At 52.1% G+C, this 27,603-nt stretch overlaps 1 protein-coding gene across 1 annotated transcript in view; it reads right to left on the reverse strand.

Annotated features, from left to right (window-relative positions):
• Nucleotides 1–4,775: 4,775 nt before the first annotated feature.
• LOC115458271 (serine protease 55-like) overlaps nt 4,776–27,603 on the reverse strand; it is a 71,394-nt gene continuing 48,566 nt past the window's right edge. Inside the window, exon 5 of the mRNA XM_030188135.1 lies at nt 4,776–5,441. Within this exon, the coding sequence (XP_030043995.1) occupies nt 4,776–5,441 (666 nt within the window). The remainder of the gene's footprint in view (nt 5,442–27,603) is intronic.

The following is a 27,603-nucleotide window of genomic DNA, read 5'->3' on the forward strand; positions in this document are numbered from 1 at the left end:
CAGCAGAGACTGGCTGACGTCCCTTGCCGGGGGGATAACATTTTCGGTGAGAAGGTCGAGCAGATGGTGGACCAACTGCATCAGCGGGAAACCGCTCTCGACAAGCTCTCCCACCGGGCGCCTTCAGCACCCGCCCCCACGGGTGGGCGTTTTTCCCGGGCACGGCAGGCTGCACCCTATTCTTTTGCAAAGCGTAGGTACAACCAGCCGGCCCGAAGGCCTCGCCAGGCACAGGGACAGCCCCAGCGCGCTCGTTCTCGTCAACAGCGTGCGCCTAAGCAGCCCCCTGCGCCTCCACAGCAAAAGCCGGGGACGGGCTTTTGACTGGATCCACGGGAACATAGCCGCCCTACAAGTGTCCGTACCGGACGATCTGCCGGTCGGAGGGAGGTTAAAATTTTTTCACCAAAGGTGGCCTCTCATAACCTCCGACCAGTGGGTTCTCCAAATAGTGCGGTGCGGATACGCCCTGAATTTGGCCTCCCTGCCTCCAAATTGTCCTTCGGGAGCTCAGTCTTTCAGCTCCCTTCACAAGCAGGTACTTGCAGAGGAACTCTCCGCCCTTCTCAGCGCCAAGGCGGTCGAGCCCGTACCACCCGGGCAGGAAGGGCAGGGATTCTATTCCAGGTACTTCCTTGTGGAAAAGAAAACAGGGGGGATGCGTCCCATCCTAGACCTGAGAGGCCTGAACAAATTCCTGGTCAAAGAAAAGTTCAGGATGCTTTCCTTGGGCACCCTTCTGCCAATGATTCAGAAAAGCGATTGGCTATGTTCCCTGGATTTAAAGGACGCATACACTCACATCCCGATACTGCCAGCTCACAGACAGTATCTCAGATTCCGCCTGGGCGCACGGCACTTTCAGTATTGTGTGCTGCCCTTTGGGCTCGCCTCTGCCCCACGAGTGTTTACAAAGTGCCTCGTGGTGGTGGCGGCGTATCTACGCAAGCTGGGAGTGCACGTGTTCCCATATCTCGACGATTGGCTGGTCAAGAGCACCTCGGAGGCAGGAGCCCTCCGGTCCATGCAGTGCACTATTCAACTTCTGGAGCTGCTGGGGTTTGTGATAAATTACCCAAAGTCCCATCTCCAGCCTACTCAGTCTCTGGAATTCATAGGAGCGCTGCTGAATACCCAGACGGCTCAGGCCTACCTTCCCGAAGCGAGGGCTACCAATCTCTTGGCCCTGGCTTCGCAGACCAGAGCGTCTCAGCAGGTCACAGCTCGGCAGATGTTGAGACTTCTGGGTCATATGGCCTCCACAGTTCATGTGACTCCCATGGCTCGTCTTCACATGAGATCTGCTCAATGGACCCTAGCTTCCCAGTGGTTTCAAGCCACCGGGAATCTAGAAGATGTCATCCGCCTCTCCACCAGTTGCCGCACTTCACTGCTCTGGTGGACCATCCGGACCAATTTGACCCTGGGACGTCCATTCCAAATTCCGCAGCCCACGAAAGTGCTGACGACGGATGCATCTCGCCTGGGGTGGGGAGCCCATGTCGATGGGCTCCACACTCAGGGTCTGTGGTCCCTCCAGGAAAAGGATCTGCAGATCAACCTCCTGGAGCTCCGAGCGATCTGGAACGCACTGAAGGCTTTCAGAGATCGGCTGTCCTGTCAAATTATCCAAATTCGGACAGACAATCAGGTTGCAATGTATTACGTCAACAAGCAGGGGGGCACCGGATCTCGCCCCCTGTGCCAGGAGGCCGTCGGGATGTGGCGTTGGGCGTGTCGGTTCGGCATGCTCCTCCAAGCCACGTACCTGGCAGGCGTAAACAACAGTCTGGCCGACAGACTGAGCAGAGTCATGCAACCGCACGAGTGGTCGCTCCAGGCCAGAGTGGTACGCAACATCTTCCGAGCGTGGGGCACCCCCTCGGTGGACCTTTTCGCCTCTCAGACCAACCACAAGCTGCCTCTGTTCTGTTCCAGACTTCAGGCACACGGCAGGCTAGCGTCGGATGCCTTTCTCCTCCATTGGGGGACCGGCCTCCTGTATGCTTATCCTCCCATACCTTTGGTGGGGAAGACCTTACTGAAGCTCAAGCAAGACCGCGGCACCATGATTCTGATCGCGCCCTTTTGGCCCCGCCAGATCTGGTTCCCTCTTCTTCTGGAGTTGTCCTCCGAAGAGCCGTGGAGATTGGAGTGTTTTCCGACTCTCATTTCGCAGAACGACGGAGCGTTGCTGCACCCCAACCTCCAGTCTCTGGCTCTCACGGCCTGGATGTTGAGGGCGTAGACTTCACTGCGTTGGGTCTGTCTGAGGGTGTCTCCCGGGTCTTGCTTGCCTCTAGGAAGGATTCCACTAAAAAGAGTTACTTTTTCAAGTGGAGGAGGTTTGTCGTGTGGTGTGAGAGCATGGCCCTAGAACCTCGTTCTTGCCCTGCACAGAACCTGCTTGAATACCTTCTGCACTTATCAGAGTCTGGCCTCAAGACCAACTCAGTAAGGAATCACCTTAGTGCGATTAGTGCTTACCATTATCGTGTGGAAGGAAAAGCCATCTCTGGAGAGCCTTTAGTCGTTCGATTCATGAGAGGCTTGCTTTTGTCAAAGCCCCCTATCAAGCCTCCTGTTGTGTCATGGGATCTCAACGTCGTCCTCACCCAGCTGATGAAACCTCCTTTTGAGCCACTGAATACCTGCCATCTGAAGTACTTGACCTGGAAGGTCATTTTCTTGGTGGCAGTTACTTCAGCTCGTAGGGTCAGTGAGCTTCAAGCCCTAGTAGCTCATGCTCCATATACCAAATTTCATCACAACAGAGTAGTGCTCCGCACCCACCCAAAGTTCCTGCCGAAGGTGGTGTCGGAGTTCCATCTTAACCAGTCAATTGTCTTGCCAACATTCTTCCCCAGGCCGCATACCCGCCCTGCTGAACGTCAGTTGCACACATTGGACTGCAAGAGAGCATTGGCCTTCTACTTGGAGCGGACACAGCCCAACAGACAGTCCGCCCAATTGTTTGTTTCTTTCGACCCTAACAGGCTAGGGGTCGCTGTCGGGAAACGCACCATCTCCAATTGGCTAGCAGATTGCATTTCCTTCACTTACGCCCAGGCTGGGCTGACTCTTGAGGGTCATGTCACGGCTCATAGTGTTAGAGCCATGGCAGCGTCAGTGGCCCACTTGAAGTCAGCCACTATTGAAGAGATTTGCAAGGCTGCGACGTGGTCATCTGTCCACACATTCACATCACATTACTGCCTCCAGCAGGATACCCGACGCGACAGTCGGTTCGGGCAGTCGGTGCTGCAGAATCTGTTTGGGGTGTAAATCCAACTCCACCCTCCAGGACCCGAATTTATTCTGGTCAGGCTGCACTCTCAGTTAGTTGTTCTTCGTAGGTCAATTTCTGTTGTTTCCTCGCCGTTGCGAGGTTCAATTGACCTGGGTTCTTGTTTTGAGTGAGCCTGAGAGCTAGGGATACCCCAGTCGTGAGAACAAGCAGCCTGCTTGTCCTCGGAGAAAGGGTATGATACATACCTGTAGCAGTTGTTCTCCGAGGACAGCAGGCTGATTGTTCTCACCTTCCCTCCCTCCTCCCCTTTGGAGTTGTGTATTTCATATTTTTTGCTAGTCATTCAACTGGCGGGAGCGGTCGCGCACGGGCGGGAAGACGGCCGCGCATGCGCGGTGGGCGTGCCCTGCGTGTCGACCGTCCCGCGAAGCTTATTTCCGGTTGGTGGGGGCTGCCGCGGACGTCACCCAGTCGTGAGAACAATCAGCCTGCTGTCCTCGGAGAACAACTGCTACAGGTATGTATCATACCCTATCCCCTATTTCCTGGGTAAATGTGTGAGTTTGTAATCTATGCACATTTGTCATCTGAAAGTGGAAAAGAACCCACAAGGTACAATCTAGATCAGATAAACAGGGCTTCTGAGCCAACTTGTGCACATTGCCCGACAGTGGTCCCCATCCCTCTTCTCCATGATTTCCTTAGTATCCTAAAGCCTGTGACAGACATTAAGTCCATCAGTGCGCACCTCAGTTCAAAGGCCTTGCACTCAATTTGTAGAAAATTGGTACAGCTGCTTCCATCATAGCTAGAGAGGGATACTGAAAACATCCAGGGCAAGTGTCCTCCTTACCTCTCCTCATCCCTACCAACTGTGTAATTCAGCACTGGCCCCTGAAATGCTTAGGGGAACATTGCCCCCCACCCTTCCAAAACTCTGTTCATTGGCAATACTTAGTGGCTGAATTTAGGGCCCAGGATTACAGGGTTCTGGAAAGAGCTTTGTAAAATGGCCTCCAGCAAGAACTGTTGCAACTATGATGGGCTTAGTGAATTGGAGGGGGTATGAAATAAGGGGGGGGGGGGGGGGGGGGGGAACTAAAGTAGCAGTATATGAAGACCTAATAGCACTGTCTGCAGTCCAATAGATGCTAGTTCTGACCGAGCTGGAGGCCCAAATCTGCTGGAGAAAACTGTCAGACTAAAAAAACCTGGAATTTCCAATTTATTACTTGTAGGAAATGGTAAATTATTTTACAACATATAAAAGCTTTATCTGATAACCTACACTGAGTTTGCAATAATAGAAGGATTGTTTTGTGCTGCTTTGTTTTTTCATATACGTAGGTGAAAGTCGCCAATCTCTGTGATATGCAGCAGCAACTCAAGAATGGGGAACGAGAGAGTGCAAAAAACAGTGGCAACAGCCCAGTTGTAGGTGGCAGTAGAATGTTATAGTGACATTTGTAGGAGGGTAGTTAATAGAAGTAGGAGGAGTTAGTGGCAGAAGGGATATCAGTGGCAGTTAGTAGCGATGAGAGCGGGGGTTAATGACACGGCCACTGGTCATATTATTGAGGTTTAGCAAATCCTGGTAGCTCATGAAGGGGATCCTGCCGGAGGATCTAGTGGAAATAGTAGTGAGAAGTGTGGAGCCATTAGGGAATCTAATTAAAACGGGATGTTTTTTGTGTTTACGGAAGATTATTGGTTTGGAGGGGACGGGTTTGACGGGTTTGACAGCAGGGACAACAGGAACAGCAGGGACCTCAGGGACAACAGGAGCAGCAGGGACATCAGGAACAGCAGGGACAGGGACCTCAGGAACATCAGGGACCGCAGGAGCAGCAGGAACGGCAGGAACAGTGGGGACAGCTGGCAGGGTGGGGAAGTTAATAATGGGTGTTGAGACCGTAGTGACCGAAGTAGTAGCAGAGGTGTCAAACGGGGGCTCCTCCTCCTCTTCCTCCTCATCGCCCTCCTCCTTTGACAGACGCTGTTCGTCTGGCACATATGGCTTCCCAGCATCTGCTGTCGTTTCTATTATCCAGTTCACATATCTGGAGACTTGTGTGTAGACAGCAGGTGACTCCTTCTCACCACAGGCGACGGGTCCCCAGCTCACAATCCCCAACTCATACCAGAGACCATCCTTCAAGTATTTGCACACCAGGGGCCCACCACTGTCACCCTGTGGGGGAAAGGAAAGAAATGACACAGCCAGTACTTAATGATCTTGTTCCTACACTAGCACTGTTTATAATAAGAGGCAATAGATGAATATTGTTTAAATCAGTAGAAGGTCTTGGTTTATCTTATTCTAATTCTATTCTTAGGCTTATATATAGTCTTATGTGTCTATGACTGACACTACTAGAAAGCAAGTAATGAATCAGTCCCTGTCTGTGCTATTAAACACACAAATAACGCAAAAAACCCCAGAAGAAACCAGTCTTCGCAAAAAACACTGGACAAAACAGCGAAGATGACTAAAAAAATAAAAAATAATAATAACTAAAATAAAAGAGCGGAGACACTTTGGTTATTGAAGTTAAAAAGTAGGCTTTATTTATCAATAGATAGCAGGGAGAAAGGGACTCGACACAGCTGTGTTTCGGCCGTACAGGCCTGCGTCAGGAGTCTTTTCACTGTATGCTGATTTCCCATATTATCCAAATTATGGAGGAAATATGTGTGTCTCTCTCTTATATGATGGCGTCAAGCAATACTTGAAATGAAGTCAAGCGGAAAAATCAGAGCAGCGTCTCATCTCTTCATTTCAAGTATTGCTTGACGCCATCATATAAGAGAGAGACACACATATTTCCTCCATAATTTGGATAATATGGGAAATCAGCATACAGTGAAAAGACTCCTGACGCAGGCCTGTACGGCCGAAACACAGCTGTGTCGAGTCCCTTTCTCCCTGCTATCTATTGATAAATAAAGCCTACTTTTTAACTTCAATAACCAAAGTGTCACCGCTCTTTTATTTTATTTTTTTAGTCATCTTCGCTGTTTTGTCCACTATTAAACACACAAACACACATGTAACATCATGATTACATAATCATAGTTACATGATCTGGCTCTCAAATAACAGGGACTTGAAGCAAGCAGGAAAAATTAAAATCTGAACTGCCTTGAGCCAGAGTAGAGGTTTGCCAACTTGTTAGGATTTTGAAGCAGCTGTTGTAGTTGGAGCAGTGGCATAGCCATGGGTGGGCCCAGGTGGTCACAGGCCCATTCACTTTGGGCTGAGGCCCACCCAGCAGTGGCACTTCTCTGATGTGGCTAGTGTCATTCCTCAATCCCCACCAGCTGAAGACTCCTGGCATCTCTCCCTTCCCTCTCCTCCCCCACATTCTGACATCTCAACTCCACCCACCTCAACTCTCCTGCATTTTTGAAAAAGCCTTCATGTTTTGAGGCCGCGAGCAGTAAGTCATACCCGCTGCTTGTGCCAGTCCTAAGCCTTTCCTTTGATGCAACTTCCTGATTCCACACAGGTGGTACCAGGTCAGAGGGACGGCTCAGGGCTGGCATGTGCAGCAGGTATGAGCTGCTGCTCACTGCCAGCAAAGAAATAAAGGCTTTCAAAGGGGGGGGGGGGGGTGTGGGGAGGGGGGGGGGAGGGAGTTGAGAGATGCCCAGTCGCCTGGGGGTATAGGCGAAGGAGAGATGCCGGCTGGGGCTGGGGTTCTAGTGCCTGCCCACTTGGAGCTCAGGCCCACCCAAAATTGGGTGTCTGGCTATGCCCCTGAGTTGAAGCAGAACAAAAATCTATTTTGGCTACTTGGACTGCAATTTCTGGCACAGAGCAGGTGAATGAGCAGCCAATATGCCCTAATATCTGTGCCAGCCATTGGAATGCAGTGCAAGGAGTAGATGTTGTGTTCCAAAGGTGCTGGGGACAAGTTTTTTGTACAAATTCAAATGTGGAGTGGTTTCCTACCAGTGGGCAAGCATAGCACACCTGCACAGGGATGTCCCTGAAATAAAGAAGAATTTGCACTATTTGGGCATGACATAAGGAGGAGCGTTGATCAGATGTAGAGACTAATAGTGTAGAAAGAACTGAATGGGCCCTGGGTGGCTAACGTAAGATCCACCCCCACCCCATAATGCCATCTCTCCCATGGTAATGGGGACTGAGGGGGAGGGATTTGGAGGTAAACAAACCTTGCATCATTTATCATTTACCATTTATTACATTTGCTATACTGCTTTCATTGTGAGCAAAACAAAGCTGTTTACAGTAAAAGCAATAAAACATTTTTTAAAAATGTAAAGACAGAAAGGAACGCCATTTGTAGATAAGACAGAACATACTCCCATTATCACTGAGACACTAAAACCTAGTCAGAAGAGCAACCACATCAGATAAACAACTATACAGAGTCAACAAAAGTACAAGAGAGAACCAATAAGTCAGACACAGAGACAAGACAACCCAAACATAAGCAGAATCCCTCCTAACTAAACCTAAACTCTGTACTCCCGCTGCAGGATGAGTCCGGTCCTATGTATAAAATGCTTGCTGCATCAAGGAAATCCGCTTGCCAATTGTAGGGGATGTCTTTGATGCAGCCTGTTGGGCGAAACATGTTGGATGTACAGTGGTGGAAATAAGTATTTGATCCCTTGCTGATTTTGTAAGTTTGCCCACTGACAAAGACATGAGCAGCCCATAATTGAAGGGTAGGTTATTGGTAACAGTGAGAGATAGCACATCACAAATTAAATCCGGAAAATCACATTGTGGAAAGTATATGAATTTATTTGCATTCTGCAGAGGGAAATAAGTATTTGATCCCCCACCAACCAGTAAGAGATCTGGCCCCTACACACCAGGTAGATGCTCCAAATCAACTCGTTACCTGCATGACAGACAGCTGTCGGCAATGGTCACCTGTATGAAAGACACCTGTCCACAGACTCAGTGAATCAGTCAGACTCTAACCTCTACAAAATGGCCAAGAGCAAGGAGCTGTCTAAGGATGTCAGGGACAAGATCATACACCTGCACAAGGCTGGAATGGGCTACAAAACCATCAGTAAGACGCTGGGCGAGAAGGAGACAACTGTTGGTGCCATAGTAAGAAAATGGAAGAAGTACAAAATGACGGTCAATCGACAAAGATCTGGGGCTCCACGCAAAATCTCACCTCGTGGGGTATCCTTGATCATGAGGAAGGTTAGAAATCAGCCTACAACTACAAGGGGGGAACTTGTCAATGATCTCAAGGCAGCTGGGACCACTGTCACCACGAAAACCATTGGTAACACATTACGACATAACGGATTGCAATCCTGCAGTGCCCGCAAGGTCCCCCTGCTCCGGAAGGCACATGTGACGGCCCGTCTGAAGTTTGCCAGTGAACACCTGGATGATGCCGAGAGTGATTGGGAGAAGGTGCTGTGGTCAGATGAGACAAAAATTGAGCTCTTTGGCATGAACTCAACTCGCCGTGTTTGGAGGAAGAGAAATGCTGCCTATGACCCAAAGAACACCATCCCCACTGTCAAGCATGGAGGTGGAAATGTTATGTTTTGGGGGTGTTTCTCTGCTAAGGGCACAGGACTACTTCACCGCATCAATGGGAGAATGGATGGGGCCATGTACCGTACAATTCTGAGTGACAACCTCCTTCCCTCCGCCAGGGCCTTAAAAATGGGTCGTGGCTGGGTCTTCCAGCACGACAATGACCCAAAACATACAGCCAAAACAAAGGAGTGGCTCAGGAAGAAGCACATTAGGGTCATGGAGTGGCCTAGCCAGTCACCAGACCTTAATCCCATTGAAAACTTATGGAGGGAGCTGAAGCTGCGAGTTGCCAAGCGACAGCCCAGAACTCTTAATGATTTAGAGATGATCTGCAAAGAGGAGTGGACCAAAATTCCTCCTGACATGTGTGCAAACCTCATCATCAACTACAGAAGACGTCTGACCGCTGTGCTTGCCAACAAGGGTTTTGCCACCAAGTATTAGGTCTTGTTTGCCAGAGGGATTAAATACTTATTTCCCTCTGCAGAATGCAAATAAATTCATATACTTTCCACAATGTGATTTTCCGGATTTAATTTGTGATGTGCTATCTCTCACTGTTACCAATAACCTACCCTTCAATTATGGGCTGCTCATGTCTTTGTCAGTGGGCAAACTTACAAAATCAGCAAGGGATCAAATACTTATTTCCACCACTGTATTCCCCTGACCGACTGAGAAAGATATTAGAAATCTTCATGATAAGATGACTACTCTTTGCTGCTTTATATAATGGAGTAAAAATGAACAATTAAGGAATATAGGTACTTGTGAACTGGATTGGCCACTGTTGGAAACTGGGTTGGATGGACTATTGGTCTTACCGATCAGCTGTTTGCTTCAACGCGCCTTTTTGCTTACTGACACTGCTTACTTCATTTTGTGACACGCTGCTACGATACCGACCGCAAGACTTCTCCAAGGTCTTTTTTAAGACCATTACGTTCTTTTGAATAAATATCGACCTACCTGGTCTAACATACCATGGAGACTCTTGAGGCAGGACTGTGGCCGAAACACAGCTGTGTTGAGTCATTAATAAAAATGATCTGTTCTTGATCCTCCCCTCCCCCTACTCCCCCCTTCATTATCTCCTCAGACCCTTGCTGAATTCTTTCACGACAAGGTTCATAAGATAAACCTTGAATTCTTTACCTCACCACCTCTCCCTCCACTAGTCCGTTCCCCTCTCTCTCCTTCCCCTCAGTCCATTTCCTCCTTTCCTGAAGTTACTATTGAGGAAACTACACTTCTCCTCCTTTCTTCCTCAAAATGTACCACCTGTTTCTCCGAGGACAAGCAGGCTGCTTGTTCTCACGACTGGGTTGACGTCCACGGCAGCCCCCACCAACCGGAACAAAACTTTGCGGGCGGTCCCGCACGCAGGGCACGCCCACCGCGCATGCGCGGCCGTCTTCCCGCCCGTGCGTGACCGTTCCCGCTCAGTTGAATGACAAGCAAAAATTATGAAACGCAACTCCAAAGGGGAAGAGGGAGGGTAGGTGAGAACAATCAGCCTGCTGTCCTCGGAGAACACCTGCTACAGGTATGTATCATTCACTTCCTCTGATCCCATTCCCACCCACCTTCTTAATGCCATCTCTCCTGCTCTTTTTCCTTTTATCTGTCACATTCTCAACCTCTCACTTTCCACTGCGACTGTCCCTGCTGCCTTTAAACATGCTGTGGTCACACCTCTCCTTAAGAAGCCTTCACTCGACCCTACTAGTCCCTCTAATTACCAGCCCATCTCCCTCCTCCCTTTTCTCTCCAAATTACTTGAGCGTGCTGTTCACCACCGCTGCCTTGATTTTCTTTCCTCACATGCTATTCTCGACCCACTACAATCTGGTTTTCGCCCTCTCCACTCAACTGAAACTCCAATGACCTACTACTGGCTAAATCCAGAGGTCTCTATTCCATCCTCATTCTTCTTGATCTTTCCGCCGCTTTTGACACTGTCGATCACAGTATACTCCTCAATACCCTGTCCACACTTGGATTCCAGGGCTCTGTCCTTTCCTGGTTCTCTTCCTACCTCTCCCTCCGCACCTTCAGTGTTCATTCTGGTAGATCTTCTCAGGGATGCCGAGAGGGGGGAACAGGGGGGACAAAATTACCGGGGCCCGGGCCTCCAGGGGGCCCGGCGCTGCAGTCCCACCTGCCACTGCAACCGGGCCCCTTCCACCCGAACCCCCGCCTGCAGAAATGCTGTCTTCTGTTCTGACTCTGGCGTGCGCGGCCCACACAGACGCGCTCCTCTCAGCTGATCTTCGCTGTAACTTGCAGGGCTTCTGTGCGTCTGAGCGTATGACGTGCAGGACGTCAAATGCACAGAAACCCTGCAGAGTACAGCGAAGATCAGCTGAGAGGAGCGCGTCTGTGTGGGCCGCGCACGCCGGAGTCAGCAGACAGCACTTCTGCTGGTGGGGGTTTGGGTGGAAGGGGCCCGGTGGCGGAGGTGGGTGGGTCTGTGGTGCCGGGCCCCCCTCAGAGGGGGCAACGACAACCTGGGGGAGGGGGGGGTGGCAGTGGGGGCGGGGCCGGGGGCCCGGCCCAGTCTCTTGGTGGCCCTGGATCCTCTTCTACTTCTATCCCTCTGCCTGTCGGCGTACCTCAGGGTTCTGTTCTTGGTCCCCTCCTCTTTTCTATCTACACTTCTTCCCTTGGTTCATTAATCTCATCCCATGGCTTTTCCTACCATCTCTATGCTGATGACTCCCAAATCTACCTTTCTACCCCTGATATCTCACCTTGCATCCAAACCAAAGTTTCAGCGTGCTTGTCTGACATTGCTGTCTGGATGTCTCAACGCCACCTGAAATTAAATATGACCAAAACCGAGCTTCTCATTTTTCCCGCCAAACCCACCTCCCCGCTCCCCTCGTTTTCTATTTCTGTTGATGGCTTTCTCATTCTCCCTGTCTCTTCAGCTCGTAACCTTGGGGTCATCTTTGACTCCTCTCTCTCCTTCTCTACTCATATCCAGCAGATCGCTAAGACCTGTCGTTTCTTTCTTTACAACATCCGTAAAATCCGCCCCTTTCTTTCTGAACACTCTACCAGAACCCTCATCCACACCCTTGTCACCTCTCGTTTAGACTACTGCAATCTGCTTCTTGCTGGCCTCCCACTGAGTCACCTCTCCCCTCTCCAGTCGGTTCAAAACTCTGCTGCCTGTCTCGTCTTCCGCCAGGGTCGCTTTACTCATACTACCCCTCTCCTCAGGTCGCTTCACTGGCTCCCTATCCATTTTCACATCCTGTTTAAACTTCTTCCACTAACCTATAAATGTTGTGAGAATCAGAGAAGCCACAGAGCCCAGAATGCAGGGGGGAAGAGAGAAAAGCCCGAGTGGAAAAACTACAGATCCCAGAATGCATTGCGGGAGGGGAGGAGGCAGGAGCGTAGAGAACACAGATTGGAGACTGCCTGGAAGAATAGGAGAGAGGAGGACAAACGAGGACCTGAGCCACATGAGAGGAAAGGAGAGGGGGCTGATTGGGAGATGGAATTGAAGGAGTGGAACGCCGGTACTACCTGAATACTACTGAGCAACAGGACAACCTCATGTTTTGTGCCTACTGATGGACTTTTACTTATGCACTCTACCTCTGCTTTTGGCTGTTTGGCCACACCTTATTACTGCACTGGACATTTGTGCCTTATCCAGTTTTACTGTTTACTAACAAGACAAGTTTGCTGTTTACTAATGTACAGACAGAATGCAGGGCTATTAGATATATAGCTTGTAACAGTAGTTTGCAAGGCCTATACAAGACCAGCTTGCACGTAGCAACGCCATCTGAATAGGCGACCTTGGAGGGTGCTGACACCCCCCTGCATTCCTGAGCCGCACCTTATCTCCTGTGCTAGAAAGGAGCATTGTGTGTACAGAATAAGCTGCTAAGTTTCGTTTTTCTTGCCAGTATCATTTCAGTGTTATGACGTGTGTACGTACTGGGACTACAATTTTGTACTGTAAGAACTACAAATGTTTACTGCGCATGACAGTTGTGACGTGTAAGGGGCCAAATGCGCAGGCCCAGTAGGGAAGTATAAATGTAAGCGTCAGATGATTTATGACACACAGTGTCCCGAGGCTACTCGGTGCTGTTCACTTGCTAGCAATAAAGTTGCCTTATTTGGAACCAAAATTTGCCTTTCGTCTCCTGATTTCCCACCTGTTTCATTGGCGACCCAGATGGGACAGAAGTAGAAAGGGGAATCGGATTATATTCTTCCCCTCCCCCACTGCAGTCGGATCGGGTCATCGATTCCCACCCGAGGAGGTGGTGAGTGGCCACCGCTGATTTCAGCGTCCATCTCCCGGAGGAGGGCCGATCCACTCCGCCTGACTGTAGAGGGGGCTGTGTGGTTCCGACAAGGCACCTTTTTCCATTTCAGGGAGAAGCGCACGACGGCGCGGCCTGCGACCCCGGCGGACAGGCGAGTATACTCTACGTAGTGACCGGCCCAGTAAGGACCGAAGAAGAGGCGTGATCACCCTCTTTTAGCCAGTGACTAATACGGACTATTGGTATCCGACTAGGTCCCGAAACTCACTAGGCTCCGGCGACGAAACCGAGCGGCGAACGAACGGGGGGGTTTCTTGTGGCGTATGAAAGTGTGTGAGTGGGCTTGCAGTTCCAGGCCGGGCGACCGCGTCCTGGTCAGGCCGAGTGTTGACCCTTCTGTGTCTGGTGGAACGAGACCCCTTACTCCTCCACCTCCCCTTTCCCCCTTTGTCCGTCACCTGTCCTTTGGCACTCAGGTTAGGATGGGCGGGGGTGGGTCTTCACCGTTAGATTTAATGACGGAACACTTTAGCGAAGTGTTCGACCTAGATAAATGTAGCAGGGCCGGGATGATACAGAGATGTCAATTTATGTGGCCAGGGCTAGGAATTGCTGGATGGCCCCCGGAAGGGTCATTCGAGTATGAAAAAGTGGCGGCGGTCATGAATATTGTTATAATTGAGGGAAACCCAGGCTGTCCCGAGGACATTCCATACATAGAAGCGTGGTTGGATGTAGTCCGGGATCCGCCGGCTTGGGCCCAACGGAAGGTAGAAAAGGCCGCCCTTATGTTGGTAAAGCAGAGAAAAGGCCGGAAAACCAAGCTTAGAACCCTGCCGACCCATGCCTTCGCTCTTCAAAGCTCGGCAACCGCTGCCGTCCCGAAGGCCGCAGGGACCGCCCCCATACGGCCTACCGCCCCTAGCACTGAAGCCACTGAGACCACGCCCCCTGCTACCAGAGTCAAGGCAGGAACTACGCCCAGTACTACCAACACACTTTCTAGGAAAAAACCCCCAAAGAAAACCGCAGGGAAAGTTCAGGGTTCGGCCGAGAAGAAGCCTCCAAAAGCCCCGATACTTGCTACGGCGGAAGCATACGAAGACGACATTGCACCGCCGCCCTATGCTCCTATGTACCCTGACCTTACGGGCCTAGCAGAAGGCCCCGCTGACGCCGAGACTTCCGGGTCAGAGTCGGACACCGGGGAGACGTCCCGTCCAGCCTCACCTGAGTCACCTGGCCTCGCAACCACACGGAAGAGTAAACGGGTTGTGAAGAACATTACTCGGTTCCCCCAATCGAGTCCGCAACAGGCCCTTCCGTCCAGCCGAAAAGGGGGAACCTCCCACTTATTCCCAGTTCGACAGTCCACCACCTATACCCCTAACCCGGCGGAGGGGGGGGGCCAGCCCATCGAATCAACAGTTTATAGCCACGTTCCCTTCTCAAGTGCCGATTTGTATAACTGGAAATTCCATGGGCCGTCCTACGACCAGAAACCCGAGCAGCTGATAGAGCTGGTGGAAGGCATTATATACAGTTATAATCCAACTTGGGCAGACCTTAGGCAGTTGAGCGCCCACATCCTGACCTCTGAAGAACGCCGCCTTTTACAACAAAATATGGAGCAAGCCATCCGGGATGCGAATCCGGCCCATGCCAATTTACAGAACCTACTAGAAACGGAGGCGCCCATCGCTGCCCCCACGTGGGATTACCGAACCGCCGAAGGCCAAACCTTTATCCGCCGATACCAGCAGGCGTACCTGGCCGCCTTAAAGAAGGGGAAGCAGAAGGTTACCAACATGGGAAAAATCCACAGTGTGGTCCAACAAAAGGACGAGAGTCCAGGGGACTTCCTTGAACGACTTATGGAAGCATTTAGGAGGCACAGCCCGATAAATCCCGAGGACCCTAAGAACCTCCCAACCGTGGTTATGAGTTTTGTTAGCCAGTCAGCACCGGATATACGAAGAAAGCTACAGAGAACAGAGGGGTTCGAAGGGATGAGCCTCAGCCAACTGAAAGCTATAGCTGATCGCGTGTTCGGATATCGCGACCAGGAGGAAAAGGTGGAGGCCCGGAAGGAATCGACCAGACGGATGCGGGAGAAGGCAGATGTGTTGGCTACGGTGCTGGAAGAACGAATGAGGTCTAGACCAAAGGGGAGGGGCAGGAGAACAAGAGGAACGCGGTCCCCCATAGGGCGTAACCAGTGTGCAAATTGCCGACAAGAAGGACACTGGTGGGCTGATTGTCCAGAGGAGATACGGGACAACCCGAGAGAAGAGGAATCATGGGACCGGCAGAGAGAGGAGGAGACCGGCGACCGCACGGGGGCCCCTAGGCGAGGCCGTGGAAGGGGCCGAAGAGAGAGAGGACGGGATGACCGGAGGGAATGGCAGATGGCTGTGGACGCTACCCGAGACGGCACAGCATGAAGAAACCGGGAGGGCAGAGTCCCCACTGACCCTCTGGTGGAAATTCGGGTGGGGACAGAATCTATGAGGGCCTTACTAGACACAGGGGCCCAGCGATCTGTTATCACCACTGCCATAGCCCCAGCCACGAAAGAAACTATACCAATTGTGGGAGCCTCCGGGAAATCCCTTGCGGCCCCCCCTCCTCAAAGAGCGCCAAGTCCAGATCGGAGGGACGATGGTGTCCCATCAGTTCATACACATCCCTGGATGCCCGGTCCCCTTGATTGGTCGAGACCTACTCTGTAAGCTCCAGGCCACCTTGAAGTTCAAGACTACGGGTGAAGTGGAAGCTCGCTTTGAAGATCGGCCAGTAACACTTATCTGTCCAGTAAGAGAAGAATGGAGACTACATGTTCCCCCAACTGTGGGACCCGGCGACTGCCGTTACGACCAGAACACCCCTTTCGCCCAGCAGAGGCGGGCCATAATGGATGAAGTGCCTGATGTATGGGCGGAATTGAACCCCGGCGGACTGGCCGTTAACGCTATCCCCATCTGGATTGAGCTCAAACCAAATGCTCAAGTTGTCAACCAAGGACAATACCACATCCCCTATGCAGCCCGGCATAGTATGCATACACATCTACAGAAACTCCTTCAACAGGGAGTCCTTAAACCAATCAGATCCGCATGGAATACCCCATTGTTGCCCGTTAAGAAACCAGGAACATCCGAGTACAGACCCGTCCAGGACCTGAGGAAAGTCAACAACCAGGTAGCCGACATAGTTGCCCTCGTACCAAATCCATACTCCATCCTAGCCCAAGTGCCATCTCAGACCAAGTGGTACAGTGTCATTGATTTGAAGGACGCCTTCTTTTCCATCCCTCTTGCTGTCGACAGCCAAAAGTTGTTTGCCTTCACGTGGGAAGACTTGCAGACGGGAACCAAGCAGCAATACACATGGACCCGTCTTCCCCAGGGGTTCAAGAACTCGCCTACCCTCTTCGGCGACCAACTCGCCCAGGACCTGAAGACGTATCAGGACGAGTATGGGCCGGTCGTCCAATACGTGGATGACCTGTTGGTGGCCCGTGAAACGTACACCGAATGTGCTGAAGCTACACTTTACCTCTTGAAGACCCTGGAAGCCCAGGGGTACCGGGCCAGTCGCAAGAAGGCACAGATATGCGAGATCGAAGTCGAGTATCTGGGGTTTCGCCTCCGAGAAGGAACCCGAAGGCTCGGTATCCCCCGAACCCAAGCCATCCGCAACCAACCCACTCCTGCAAATAAGAAGGAACTACGGGCACTCCTCGGAGCCGCTGGATATTGCCGCATTTGGATCATCAATTTTGCTGTCCTGACCCAAGACTTGTACGCCAAACTGAAAGGACCTGAACTCGAGGGCCAAGATCTCCGGTGGGAGAAAAGCGAACTGAAAGCCCTTCAGGACCTCAAGGAGGCCCTTGTGGCCCCACCAGCGCTCGGACTGCCAGATGTGACTAAGCCGTTCTACTTGTTCATCGACGAAAAGAAGGGATTGGCACTTGGAGTCCTTACCCAACTGGTCGGTACCTGGCAACGCCCTGTAGCATACCTCTCCAAGAGCATGGACAACGTGGCACGAGGATGGCCGGGCTGTCTCCGAAGCATTGCAGCGGCCTGTCTCCTGATACACGAGGCCAATAAACTCACATTCGGCCAAACACTTTTTGTGACCACACCCCACACCATCCGCGGCCTACTCGAGAGCCACGGACCCAGATGGATGACCAACTCCCGATTGGTCAAATACCAAGCCCTCCTGTGCGAAAATCCGGAGGTGCGAATCCTGGACACGACCAACCTCAATCCTGCCACCCTCCTTCCGGCCCCTGAACCACCACTCCACGACTGTGAAGAGGTAATGGCCACTGTGCACTCGAGCAGACCTGACCTGAAGGATCAACCCTGGCAAGGGGGCATCACCCTTTTTACCGACGGAAGCAGCCAGGTGATAGAGGGAATTCGAAGAGCTGGCTATGCGGTGGTATCTGAGGACCATGTGATCGAGGCTATGGCTCTGACACCCGGAACATCAGCCCAGAAAGCGGAGCTAATCGCCCTCACCAGAGCCCTCCTGTGGGCTGAAGGAAAAGTTGTCAACATTTACACCGACTCCAAATACGCTTTCCTCACCCTCCAGGTGCACGGAGCCTTGTACAAGGAGAGGGGATTTCTGACGGCTGAAGGGAAAGGACTTGCAAATGCCGCTGAGATCTGCCAATTACTCGAGTCGGTATGGAAGCCGAAGAAGGTGGCCGTGATGCACTGCAGGGCCCATACTGGAAGAACGGACCCTATCGCCCGGGGAAATCAGCGGGCAGACGACGCTGCAAAAAGGGCAAGTCAGCTCCCCTACTCCTCTCACCCTTCTGACCCCGTACTCGTCGTCCAGCTCCCTACGGAGACCCCTATTTACACCCCCCAAGAAACGGAATGGGCCCAACAGGAGGGTCTACAGTCACGCAATGGCTGGTGGATACTACAGGATGGGCGCATATGGATACCCGAAGCCTTGGCCTGGACGGTGGCCAAGGAGGCTCACGACCGCACCCACCTGGGAAGGGACGCCCTGGGGCGCTTACTTGAGAAGACCTACTACATCAACAAACTATCCCTGTGGACCAAAAACGCTTCCAGCCGATGCGCGACTTGTGCCCGGAACAACCCTCGAACGGGGCCCGGCCCTATGCCAGGACATGTTCTCCGAGGCACCAGCCCTTTTCACGTGTGCCAGATTGACTTCACACACATGCCCCCGGCGCGCGGCTACAAAGCTATCCTCGTCGCCGTGTGTACCTACACCGGATGGATTGAAGCCCAGCCTACTAGAACGGAAATGGCTAAAGAAGTTACCTCCCTACTGCTTCATCAAATCCTACCCAGATACGGCCTCCCCAAGCAAATAAACTCTGACAACGGTCCCGCCTTCGCTAGCGAAGTAACACAACAGCTCAGTACCAGACTGGGCCTCGATTGGAAGTTGCATTGTGCCTGGAGACCCCAAAGCAGTGGAGTAGTGGAGAGGGCTAACCGATCCCTGAAGAACCAGCTAGCCAAGCTATGCCAAGAAGCAAAAGCCAAATGGCCCGACCTGCTTCCACTGGCCTTGCTGCATCTTAGGTGTACCCCCAAGGCTACCGGCCTTACTCCCTACGAGATGATGTATGCTAGGCCACCACCACTACCCTCCTTTCCCGACTCCTTGCAGATACAGGGTGAGAGTTCCTTAGTGAAACAGATGAGAGCCTTACACCAGGTAGTGCAAGACATCCAGCAGTACACTGAAAGAGTAGCTCCCTTGGTCCTCACCAATCCTACGCACAGGTTCAGGGTGGGAGACGAGGTCTGGGTAAAAGAGTGGGATGAATCTGACTGCCTAAAGCCAAAATGGAAGGGGCCCTCCCTTGTTCTCCTAACGACCTCCACCGCTGTTAAAATTGCAGGAAGCCCAGTGTGGATACATTGGACCCGATTGAAGCCTGCTGCTCCCACTAGCAGCACCCTGAAGCGTTGGACTGCGCACCAACATCCTGACGCTCCATTACGGCTGACTCTAAGAAAGACGTAAACCACCAGATTCATGTCTGCCCAGCAACAGGAACTCAGTTTCTGGACCCACTGCGTTTTTGGCTCTCTCTTTATCGCAGCCATAATCGTGGGCCTTATCATCTTCTTGCTGCAAAGGCTCGGATACCTTCCACCGCATATATGATGCTGAGCCTACTACTCCTCCTTTGCTCAGTCCCGAGCTATTACCCCTTGAGCCAGAACTGTACTGAATGTTTGCGCCTCGTGCGCCACCGTATAGAGGGAGGATATCACCTAGTCACTACCCTCATTCACCAGACGCAGCCCCCGGAAGGCGATTGCCAGTTTCTCCCGACTTGTGCCCTCATCACTCCGAATGGCCTCCAACAGTTCCACAGATGCCTCCAAGGAAATCTCACTATCTGCCACAGCCCTACCAAACCAAGATACTACAATGTCACCCTCAGCGTAGGACTCCCTGCGTATGTGGCCGGACCTCCGGGAGTCGAGGGAGATGGCATTCTGTATTACATTAATTCCACTCGTATCCTTGTCGGTGGCATCCAAACTGTAGCAACCCTCACCTTCGACGTCTGTGCCGCCATGGACAAGCACCCTTGGTCTCGCAAGTGTGGTAGCCAGAGTTGGCGAGAGGCGTACGTTAAGGACCACAAGTATGTCTGCCCCTTCAGTCCAGACATGAGATGCTGCTCCCCGTGGGTGTGGCTCCCATGCGCCGGCGACACTCGAGCCTCGGGCTGGGACCGAGTCTGTGCTTATACGGGAGGAGGATATGCCGGATGCGCCGGCCTGGGCGAATTTCGTCGAGGTTCTGGTAACTATGTGTCCCTAGACTGGCCCATCCGAGGACACGACATGCCCTGGAGAGGAACGTGGGGCCTCGGCATTGACGGCGGAGGAATGGATCCGTTGACATATATTACCATATATCAGAATCTCGAAACGAAGCCTCCTACGCACTACCAGACTACTGTTGTCGGCTACCAAGACGTATTTGATGAAATTGCTCGTGCTGAGCAGACCGAGACTAAATTCCCCATTTCCCCAGAAGCCCGAAATATGTTCCTCAATTTGGCTGAAAACATCGCCCTCTCCCTCGGAATTGCCAACTGTTTCGTCTGTGGAGGCACCGACATGGGTGAACAATGGCCCTGGGAAGCGAGAGAGATCCGACAACACACATGGGATGCACTCAACACCACTAACATTACCTTTCCCCAACGGCCGAAGCCGTACGAATGGGCCCTGAGAACAAATATCATAGGTACCCTCTGCGCTAGTCGAGCGCCATCGAAGCGTTACTCTGTACCAGTGGGAGACTCTGCTTGTACGGGGGTTCTTCAGTATAATGGCAGCCGGACGACCTGGTGGCAAACGGACAACCTGCCCGCCCCGGAGCCTATCTGGACAGAACCCACCTTGAACATGACATGGACATACGGAGGGAACGCTTCCCTCAAGTGGGTAGCCCCGGCGGGCTACTACTATATCTGCGGACGCAGGGCCTATGAACAACTCCCGACCCGCTGGTACGGTACCTGCCTCTTGGGCACGGTCCGACCTAGTTTTTTCCTTCTGCCCATACAAGTCGGCGAAACTTTGGGTATCCCCCTATACGTGGAAAAGGGGCCTGATAACCCTACCCGACGAAAACGGTCTTTCCCAATCATCAAGCCCAAAGTACAGATTGGAGACTGGAAGGACAACGAGTGGCCGCCTGAACGTATCATTCACTACTATGGACCGGCCACATGGGCTGAAGATGGTACATACGGGTACCGCACCCCTATCTACATGCTAAATCGCATTATTCGCCTACAGGCCGTACTCGAAATCCTCACTAACGATTCTGCCCTGGCCCTCAATATCCTAGCTCGACAGAACACTAAGCTCATTACCGCCGTCTACCAAAATCGCTTGGCTCTTGACTACCTCTTAGCCCAGGAGGGCGGGGTGTGTGGCAAGTTTAACCTCAGTAATTGCTGCTTACAGATTGATGACCAGAGCCATGTCATCAGAGAGATAACTGACCGGATGGTCAAACTAGCCCACGTCCCCGTCCAGACCTGGAACAGTGCGTGGGATTGGACTTCCTCCCTCACCAGCTGGCTCCCAACCTCCGGGAGCCTGCAAGGCCTCCTCGTCATGGGTGGCCTGTTCTTGCTGTCTTGCCTAATAATACCTTTGTCTCTTCCCTTAGTTTTCAGGTGTCTCCGCTCCACCATGGAAAGCATCGCTGACCGCCGTGCTGCTGCCCAACTTATGGCTCTCCAGATGTACTCCCCCATTCCCCAGTCTGATGAAGCTGACGATGAAGCACCTTGTGGCTGATGTGCACTTTGAACCCCCTGAGTCACTAAATGGGCCATCACCCTTGTGCCAGCAAAAGACCGGCTACAAAGGGGGGGGGATTCCACTAGGGGCCCTCCGTCTCAACCCCGGCGAAGCAACCACCGGCTGCGCAAGGGCTTAGGGCTCGCTTGCTGCCTCCCTCGCTAACTATCCTTGTCCTTTCTTTCCTTTTCAGGGTTTATGGAGGTGATACTCTCCACCAGAATGGATGTTCAAGTATCAAAAGGGGGGAATGAAGGAGTGGAACGCCGGTACTACCTGAATACTACTGAGCAACAGGACAACCTCATGTTTTGTGCCTACTGATGGACTTTTACTTATGCACTCTACCTCTGCTTTTGGCTGTTTGGCCACACCTTATTACTGCACTGGACATTTGTGCCTTATCCAGTTTTACTGTTTACTAACAAGACAAGTTTGCTGTTTACTAATGTACAGACAGAATGCAGGGCTATTAGATATATAGCTTGTAACAGTAGTTTGCAAGGCCTATACAAGACCAGCTTGCACGTAGCAACGCCATCTGAATAGGCGACCTTGGAGGGTGCTGACACCCCCCTGCATTCCTGAGCCGCACCTTATCTCCTGTGCTAGAAAGGAGCATTGTGTGTACAGAATAAGCTGCTAAGTTTCGTTTTTCTTGCCAGTATCATTTCAGTGTTATGACGTGTGTACGTACTGGGACTACAATTTTGTACTGTAAGAACTACAAATGTTTACTGCGCATGACAGTTGTGACGTGTAAGGGGCCAAATGCGCAGGCCCAGTAGGGAAGTATAAATGTAAGCGTCAGATGATTTATGACACACAGTGTCCCGAGGCTACTCGGTGCTGTTCACTTGCTAGCAATAAAGTTGCCTTATTTGGAACCAAAATTTGCCTTTCGTCTCCTGATTTCCCACCTGTTTCAGAATCAGCTGAGGAGAGGGTGGAACACCTGAGGGAGGGGGTGGAGAATGGGGGGATGGAATGGGAGGAGTTGGAGCAGATAGGAGGAGAAGGTGTGGAAGAGGAAATGGAGGTGGGAGAGGAAGTGGCTGGAGAAGAGGAGTGACTTCTAGAGAAGAGCCCAAAGTATCAAGAAAGGAATAATAGTCAGGAGAGATCCGGTGGGTGGTTGTCAAGAGGTAAAGTGTTGACAAGTGAGGGTGGTGGATCTTTAAAAGCCTAGCTAAGCTGAACGGCTTTGAGGCCTTGCTGAAGAGGGCGGGGTGGGGAAGCCTGGCTAGCAGAACTGTGGTTAAAGCCTGACTAGCTGAACTTTGTGGGAAGTCTGGCTAGCCGAGCGGGGTTTGAAGCCTGGCTAGCGGAACTGTGTTCAAAGCCGGACTAGCTGAACTTTGTGGGAAGTCTGGCTAGCCGAGCTGGGTTGGAAGCCTGGCTAGCAGAACTGAGTTTAAAGTCTAACTAGCTGAACTTTGTTTAAAAGACTGGCAAGTGGTACTGTGTTGCACCGCCTTGCAAGCGGAACTGTGTGGCAGTGAGAGCGAACTGCACGGACGAGTGTGGAATCGGAAGCGGACAGCACGGATAAGTGAGAGAGACAACTACGCAGCCGGGAGGAGCGGCTGACATATGGTGGCAGTGGTGGGATTACAGTGAACCTTCACGGAGGAGGAGGAGAGGCCCCTGGAAGGCCGAGGGAGTGCCAGACCTGACCCATCGAGTAACCAGAGCGAGGTGGTGGTGGCCGGGAGATTCCTGAAGCCCGTCGAGGGGGCCAACGCTGACAAAGGCGCATTACTCGCCTACCCAGGTAAAGGGTACCTAGGGAGGAGGCGAGGGAGGATATAATAAACGGGGAGGCACAGGGCCTGTGAACTATAAAAGATTTTTGTGAAAGTCCGCACTTGGGTGGCTGTTTTTTTTTGTTTCCCCGCAGATACCCTGGAGCCGGTGGACAAGATGGATCCCAAAGAACTGTTTGCGTTTATGACACACCAATTTCAGAAGCAGCAGGAAATGGCTCATCAACTTTTGGAGGACTCGTTAGCTGCTTCCCGAGCCCAGCAACAGCCACTTTTGGATTTATTTCAAGAATTGCTGCGTAGTGGAGGCGGACTGCAGGGAGCAGGACTGAACTTGAGGCCCATCCGTGTGGAGGAAGGAGCGGGGACTGCTGTGCTTCCTGGGGTAAACTGGCTGCCTTGGGGTAAGCTAACTGACGCAGACAATATTGAGGATTACTTGGGAGCGTTTGAAAGGGTGGCTACGGCAGCCGGCTGGCCCCAAGAGCAATGGACCATTAGGTTGGCACCCGCCCTATCTGGGAGGGCTCTGGCTGCTTTTCGGGCGCTCCCTACCCCGGAAATAGCTGATTATGCGAAACTGAAAGAAGCTATTCTGGATAGGTATGGGCTAAATCGTCAGACTTATAGGAGGCGATTTCGGGAGTGGAGGTGGACAGAGGGGGAGACACCTAGAGCACTGCTGCAAAAACTTTTAGATTTAGCGGGCAAGTGGCTAGAACCAGAGAAGCTTTGCCTAATGCTCTTAGGGTGGATCTAGTGAGGAAGGGGTGTGGGACCCTGGATGAAGCAGTCAGGAGTATGGAGAATTTCTTAGAGTCCCAGCATTGTGGTGAAAAGGGAGGTCAGTTAGGTGAAAGGAGGCAGTTAAGCTTGGGGTTTAAGCCTTCATCTACTGAGGAGAGGGTGTGTTATAGGTGTGGATGCAAAGGGCACTTGAGAAGGGACTGTGCTTCGAAGTTAGGGCTTACCTCTTATTCTCAGGGTGCAGTGGCTGAGCAGCTTAAGCAGACGGTAGAGATCTTGGGGGTCAAGGTCACTGGCTGGTTAGATTCAGGAGCTGATCAAACGATGCTGTCCCAGGGTTTGTGGGAGAGAATAAAAGGAAAGGGGAAAGGGTGTTTGAACAAGAACAGGCAAGAGGTAGGCATTCAGTGTGTGCATGGAGAAGTAACTAAGTACCCTTTGCAGCGAGTTAGTATAACAGGGCCTTTGGGTAGACACTGGATCTGGGTGGCTATCTTACCCTGTCTTCCTCAGGATCTTATTTTAGGAAGAGACTGGCCTGCTTTTTCTCACTGTTTAAGGGAGAAGGAGGGGTTGGTGGTTACAAGGGCTCAGGAGAGGGAGCAGAAGGATAGAGGGAAGGCATTAGCACAGATATTTCCCTTTCATGATGATGTGTTAGAGAGGCCCGGAAAGACGCGGGGGGAAGGAAGGGTAAAAAAAACTAGCGCGTAGGGGGAGAGCGCAGATGTTGGAAGGAATGAGGCACACGGAGGACTTCCCTAAAAGGCCCGGGGAGTTGTTGGAGCAGTTTCCTTCTTTTCTTAAGGAACAGGAATCGGACCCTACACTCAGGGCCGTGCCGATGCGGTAAGCGGGGTAAGCGCCGCAGGGGGGCGCCCACCTCTGGAGGGCGCCGCCGCGGTGCTTACTCTCGCCCCGCGCCGCCGAGGCCTTTAAATCTTTTACCTGGTCGCAGCAGCGTCAGTGAAAGCGCTGCCGACGTCTCCCTTCCCTTGCACTCATTGGTTCCCTCAGTGTCCCGCCTTCTAGAAGAAGGCGGACACTGAGGGAACCAAGAGCGCGAAGGGAGATGTCGGCAGCGCTCCGCTTTCACTGACGCTGCTGCGACCGGAAGTAAAAGATTTAAAGGCCCCAGGGTGCGGAGGAAAGAGCAGAGGCATAGGCGCCTTGTATAAGAGGCTTGGGGAGGCTAAGCCTCCCCAGCCCAACCATGACCTTTAAAACCGGCTCCGGTCCCCACCTGGCAGTGTTGACGGCGTCCCCTGTGCCTTTGAGCAGCTTACCGGCACACGCAGCACTTCTCTTGTTTCTCCTCTTCGTTGCCGTCGCGTCGTCCCACCCCCCCCACCCCCCTTCACGCGATTTGCGAACCGCGCTGCCGCTTAGCACTGCTTAAAAAAAAAATTTACACGTCAGCAGGAACAGGCTGCTTCAGCCAATCCCAGGAGCCTTCCTTCAGCCCTTGGGCGGAACACGCTGAAGGAAGGCCCCTGGGATTGGCTGAAGCAGCCTGTTCCTGCTGATGTGTAATTTTTTTTTTAAGCAGTGCTAAGCGGTTCGCGAATCGCGTAAAGGGAGAGGACAATTTGCTGGAAATGGAGGGGAAGGGAGAGAGAGGAGGATTGCTGGTTATGGATGGAGGAGGGAAGGGCAGAGAGGGACAAGGATGGACATGGGGGCCCACGGAGAGGACAATTTGCTGGAAATGGAGGGGAGGGGAGAGAGGAGGATTGCTGGCTATGGATGGAGGAGGGAAGGGCAGAGGGGGACAAGGATGGACATGGGGGCCCACGGAGAGGACAATTTGCTGGAAATGGAGGGGAGGGGAGAGAGGAGGATTGCTGGCTATGGATGGAGGAGGGAAGGGCAGAGGGGGACAAGGATGGACATGGGGGCCCAGGGAGAGGACAAATTGCTGGAAATGGAGGGGAGGGGAGGAGGATTGCTGGCTATGGATGGAGGAGGGAAGGGCAGAGAGGGACAAGGATGGACATGGGGGCCCAGGGAGAGGACAATTTGCTGGAAATGGAGGGGAGGGGAGAGAGGAGGATTGCTGGCTATGGATGGAGGAGGGAAGGGCAGAGGGGGACAAGGATGGACATGGGGGCCCAGGGAGAGGACAATTTGCTGGAAATGGAGGGGAGAGGAGAGAGGAGGATTGCTGGCTATGGATGGAGGAGGGAAGGGCAGAGAGGGACAAGGATGGACATGGATGGGAGGACAGGACCCAGGGAGAGAGAAGAAATTGCTGGAAATGGATCTAGAGCAAGAATGAAGAAGAAAGGAGGAAAGTAAAGAAATAAATGGAAAGGAAGCCCTGGAAATGGAGTTAAGAGGACAGATAGCAGCAGACTCAGATACTGGGCCAGCATGATCGGAAAAAGAAAGTCACCAGACAACAAAGGTAGAAAAAAATCATTTTATTTTCATTTTAGCGTTTGGAATATGTCTACTTTGAGAATTTACATCTGCTATCTTATTTTGCAATGTATAGCAATTTGTTTCTAAGAATATTGCTGACAATTCCTGTCAGTGTAGCAAGTGGTGAGCGATCATTTTCACCGGGGGGGGGGGGGGCGCCAACTGATAGTCTGCAGGGGGGCGCCAGAGACCCTAGGCACGGCCCTGCCTACACTGCAGTATGCATGGGAGAGGGCCAGGGAAGAAGGGAGAAGGACACAGGGACCAGCTTTTATTATTGAGAAGGGCTTATTGTTTAGGGTAACAAAAGCCAGAGAAGGGGAGCCGTTGGTGAAGCAGTTATTAGTCCCTCGTGGGTTTCGGGAGGTGATAATACGAGTAGCCCATGATCACCCATTGGGAGGACATAAAGGGACTCAGAACACCTTAAAACAACCGCTAGGTCGGTTTTATTGGCCTGGGGTGTATAAGGAGGTGGAGGCTTACTGTGATTCCTGTGGGTTATGTCAGAAGGTGGCGGAAAGGGGGCCAGGGCCAGTACCCTTACATCCGCTTCCTCGGATTGGGGTTCCATTAGGGCGAATTGCTATGGATATTATAGGCCCACTTATTAGGTCCCCAAGAGGGTTTATGTATATTCTGGTGATCATGGATATGGCTACGCGGTTCCCATGGGCAGTACCTCTGCGTACTCTATCAGCCAAGGTTATTGCAGCAGAGCTTATTAGGCTGTTTTGTGAGGTGGGGTTTCCTAGGGAGGTATTGACTGACCGAGGAACGAATTTCAGGTCGGGCACACTTACCCAAGTATGGGAAGCTTTTGGTATTGTTCATATTAACACCTCGGCATACCATCCCCAAACTAATGGGCTAGTGGAAAGGTTTAATAAAACCTTGAAGGCCTTGTTGAGGAAAGGATTAGGCTCTCACTATGAAAATTGGGACCAACTCCTGCCGTTTGCTCTTTATGTGAGCCGAGAATGTGTTCAGTCCTCTCTTGGGGTTTCGCCCTTTGAGCTGATGTATGGGCGAGCTCCGAGGGGGGTGCTTGACATGGTAAAAGAACAGTGGGTCCCACCGGGGCAGGAAGATAAGACAGTGGTCTCATATCTGTATGACTTAAAGGGGCGGTTACAGAGATTAGGGGCGTTATCTAGGGAAAATCTCAGGAGAGCCCAGGAGTATCAGAAAGAGAGGTATGATAAAGGGACTC

Source organism: Microcaecilia unicolor, chromosome 14, assembly GCF_901765095.1.
Source record: "Microcaecilia unicolor chromosome 14, aMicUni1.1, whole genome shotgun sequence".
In the NCBI taxonomy this organism is placed as follows: domain Eukaryota; kingdom Metazoa; phylum Chordata; class Amphibia; order Gymnophiona; family Siphonopidae; genus Microcaecilia; species Microcaecilia unicolor.